This window comes from Terrapene carolina, unplaced genomic scaffold (genome assembly GCF_002925995.2).
Source record: "Terrapene carolina triunguis isolate 2854851 unplaced genomic scaffold, T_m_triunguis-2.0 Scaffold23096, whole genome shotgun sequence".
Lineage (NCBI taxonomy): Eukaryota > Metazoa > Chordata > Testudines > Emydidae > Terrapene > Terrapene triunguis.
Genome location: NW_020687447.1, coordinates 337 through 3,944, shown reverse-complemented (window position 1 = coordinate 3,944; position 3,608 = coordinate 337). Strand labels below are relative to the sequence as shown.

At 52.5% G+C, this 3,608-nt stretch overlaps 1 protein-coding gene across 1 annotated transcript; it reads right to left on the bottom strand.

Moving 5' to 3' along the window:
- Positions 1-878: 878 nt before the first annotated feature.
- LOC113408730 (complement component C8 gamma chain-like) lies at positions 879-3,293 on the bottom strand (the record flags this gene model as incomplete). The annotated part of the gene is made up of 3 exons (XM_026662121.2): positions 879-1,081; positions 2,050-2,151; positions 3,188-3,293. Coding segments are annotated over 3 exons (396 nt in total), but the record flags the coding sequence as incomplete, so codon positions are not given.
- Positions 3,294-3,608: the final 315 nt, after the last annotated feature.

The window sequence follows — 3,608 nt, the reverse complement described above, 5'->3', positions numbered from 1 at the left end:
AAAAACTGCTTAATCTAGATGTTGCCCAGTCTAATCGGATTGAGAGTTTAGACTGCGTGCTTATATTTTCTTTTCCTTTGGTAACTAACTCTGACTATCACTTATAATCACTTAAAATCTATCTTTTGTAGTCAATAAATGTGTTTAACTCTTTATCTTTACCAGTAAGTTTGCCTGAAGTGTTTGGTAAGGGTGTTTGCTCAGGTTTACAAAGGCTGGTGTATATCCACTTTCCATTGATGAAGTGGTGAACCAATTAATAAAATTGCACTGCTTGTCTTGAGCAGTGCAAGACGGTACATTCTCAAGGCACAAGGCTGGGAGCTGGGGGGATTTGGCTGGTGCCTTTCTCTGTGTGATTCATGAGTGGCTCTGGAAGCATTCATGCAATAGAGCTGGGTGTGGGGCTTCACATGCAGTTGTGTTGAGTGATAACAGCACCTGTAGGGGTTTGCTGCTTGTCACTAGCAAAGCATTGTGAGAGACCGCCCGGGCTGGAGAAAGTTAAGGGGGCACAGTAGTCCCACAGTCCCAGGCTACACCCCGGGGATCCCATCACACCCCCCATCTGACCCTGTCCCCCATGCCCCTGACAGCCCCACATCTACTCCCATTCCCCCACCCCAGAAAGCCCATCCTAATCTGACCCTGTCCTCTAGGCCTCAGGGAGCCTCTATCACAACTGCCCCTGTTCCCCCATCCCTTGAGAGCCCCCATATCTGACCCCACCCCAGAGAGCCCCCCATCGTCCCATCCCAGAGAGCCCCCCCATCTGACCCCATCCTCTCACCCCAGGGAGTCCACTCAGACAGCAGTTTGTGGTCCATGGGGGAGCTGCCTGAGGCTGGCATTAGATGATGGAAAGGAGACTTTTCCACTTCCTTCCCTCTGCCCTATCCCCGCCCCCTCTCCCTGCTGAGCTGGGGCTGCACAATACCATCCCACCCGCTAGGCCTTGCAGGCTGATGGGGAGCACGGGGGCACTTGCCCTGCCGGCCGGGGTGAGTAGAGCAGCAACGGGCCTTGGGGGGTTGCAACTCACCATCGAGCAGATGAAATTGATCCGCGGACTCACAGAATCCTGCAACAAAGGGCACATAGAATCATAGAATATCAGGGTTGGAAGGGACCTCAGGAGTCATCTAGTCCAACCCCCTGCTCAAAGCAGGACCAATCCCCAACTAAATCATCCCAGCCAGGGCTTTGTCAAGCCTGACCTTAAAAATCTCTAAGGAAGGAGATTCCACCACCTCCCTAGGTAACCCATTCCAGTGCTTCACCACCCTCCTAGTGAAAAAGTTTTTCCTAATATCCAACCTAAACCTCCTCCCCCACTGCAACTTGAGACCATTACTCCTTGTTCTGTCATCTGCTACCACTGAGAACAGCCGAGCTCCATCCTCTTTGGAACCCCCTTTCAGGTAGTTGAAGGCTGCTATCAAATCCCCCCTCACTCTTCTCTTCTGCAGACTAAACAATCCCAGTTCCCTCAGCCTCTCCTCATAAGTCATGTGCTCCAGACCCCTAATCATTTTTGTTGCCCTCTGCTGGACTCTCTCCAATTTGTCCACATCCTTTCTGTAGTGTGGGGCCCAAAACTGGATGCAATACTCCAGATGTGGCCTTACCAATGCCGAATAGAGGGGAACGATCACGTCCCTCGATCTGCCGTGGCGGGGAGAGACACTCTACCCCAGCCCCAGGCTGCTGTGGCAAGAAAGGGCTGGGGGGAGTCCAATCTCCCCGTCGCAGTCCCAGGGCATCCCACAACCCAAACCCCTCATCCCTGGCCCCACCCCAGAGCCCACACCCCCAGCCAGAGCCCTCACCCCCCCTGCACCCCAATCCTCTGCCCCATCCCTGAGTCCCCTCCCACACTCCGAACTCCTCGGCCCCACCCCCGCCACACATCACCTCCATATCAGTGCACATAACAAAATTCATTCCACACATGGATATAAAAATGAGAAGGAACATTGCCCGTGCCCCAGGGTGCAGAGGAAGACGACCCCCGCCATTGCACTGGGCAGTGGGACAGCCAGGACTCACCATACGTGGGGAAGTAGTAGGTGAAGTCCTCGCTCATGTTCATCTCTGTGATGCGCTGCTCGAATTTACCCACGATGGCGTCACTGACCCGGACGCTGCGTCCTTTGGGAGGGGTGAAATAAAGAGAAGCCAATGGCAGGCACTCTGTTTGGCCCCAGGACACCAGTGACTGGGGAGAGTGGGTCAGGAACCATTCCATGGAAAGTTTCTTGTCGGAAATGCCAATTTGTTGAAACCGAAACTTTCCCAGGGAAAGGGGCAGTTTTGACAAAATTTTCCACTCAGAAAAAAAAGTTTTGAAATTGTTGAAATGTTTCATTTTGATATTTTCTAAAGAAAACATTCCAGTTTCTCAGTTTCAAAGTGACTCTACATTTAGAGATGTAAGCTAATTATACTAAAAAACCCCACATTTTAACTAGTTGAAATTTAAATGAAACATTTTGATTGACCCAGTCGACATTTTTTTCTGATGTTTAGTTTGTGAAAATTTTCGAGATTTCGATTTTTTTATCTCTATGCTGGATGGGGCCATTTTTCAACATTTCAAACATGTTTGTGGGGCAGGAAAAGCATTTCAAGCCCAGCTCTAGTCCGAGTCTGGTGATCATCCATCCAGGGTCTGGAGCCACCAGACCAAATTCAGCCTTCCCATGAGCAAGTGTGATTCCTACCACACACTTGAGCCCAGCCTCAAACCAAGTCATTTGCAGCCTCCAGGAAGCATTGCTGCCACGTGAAATAGAATCAGCCCCAAAGCCCCACTGCCCTCACCTCCCCACAGCAGAGCCCTACCCCTCCGGCACAGTGCCACCCCTATGTGTGGGGAGCAGCCGGAGCACAAACAGTGCTGGTTCTGGACCCCATGGCTATAGACCTGAGCTGGGAGGGAGCAGCCTGGAGGAAATGCCCTAGGACACAAGCTGGGGCGCTGAGCAAAGTCACCCCAATCTAACCTGTAAGCAAACAAAACTTGGGGCGCTTGTCTGGGCCCTATCCCATGAGGGCCACTAGTGCCCCCTGGGTCCAAACATTCCCCCCTAGTCTGACAGCCTGCCCCACTGTGCCTCAGTGCCTCGCCATGGGGAGGCAATTCCCCAGGGTAGCAAATGGCAAGGCCATGAGCCTGCACACCCACCATAGAGCTTGATGGAGATCTTCCGGAGCTTCTGGTAGTACAGGATGGCGTAGCTGCTGTAGTCTGTCTCCCCCACCACCACATCCACGTTGCTGCCACGGCCTAGGAGCCAAAGCCACGGGATAGCAAATTATGGACTGGTCTCATGGTAGTGTGTAGGGACCCCGGGCAGGGATCAGGGGCCAGGGCCCCATTGTGCTAGGCTCTGTACTAACTGCAGTGACACTAGCTAGACAACGAAGGCTAGCCAAGGAGAGAAAGGTGGTTCAGTGGTTAGGGCATTTGCCTAGGACTCAGGAGACCTGGCGTTGAGTCCCCGCTCCACCCTGTGCTTTCTGAGTGCCCTTGTGCAATACGAGTTAGGGGCCTAAGTACTTTAAAACTCTGGTCCTTAGCCTGTCTGTGCCTCAGTTCCCCATCT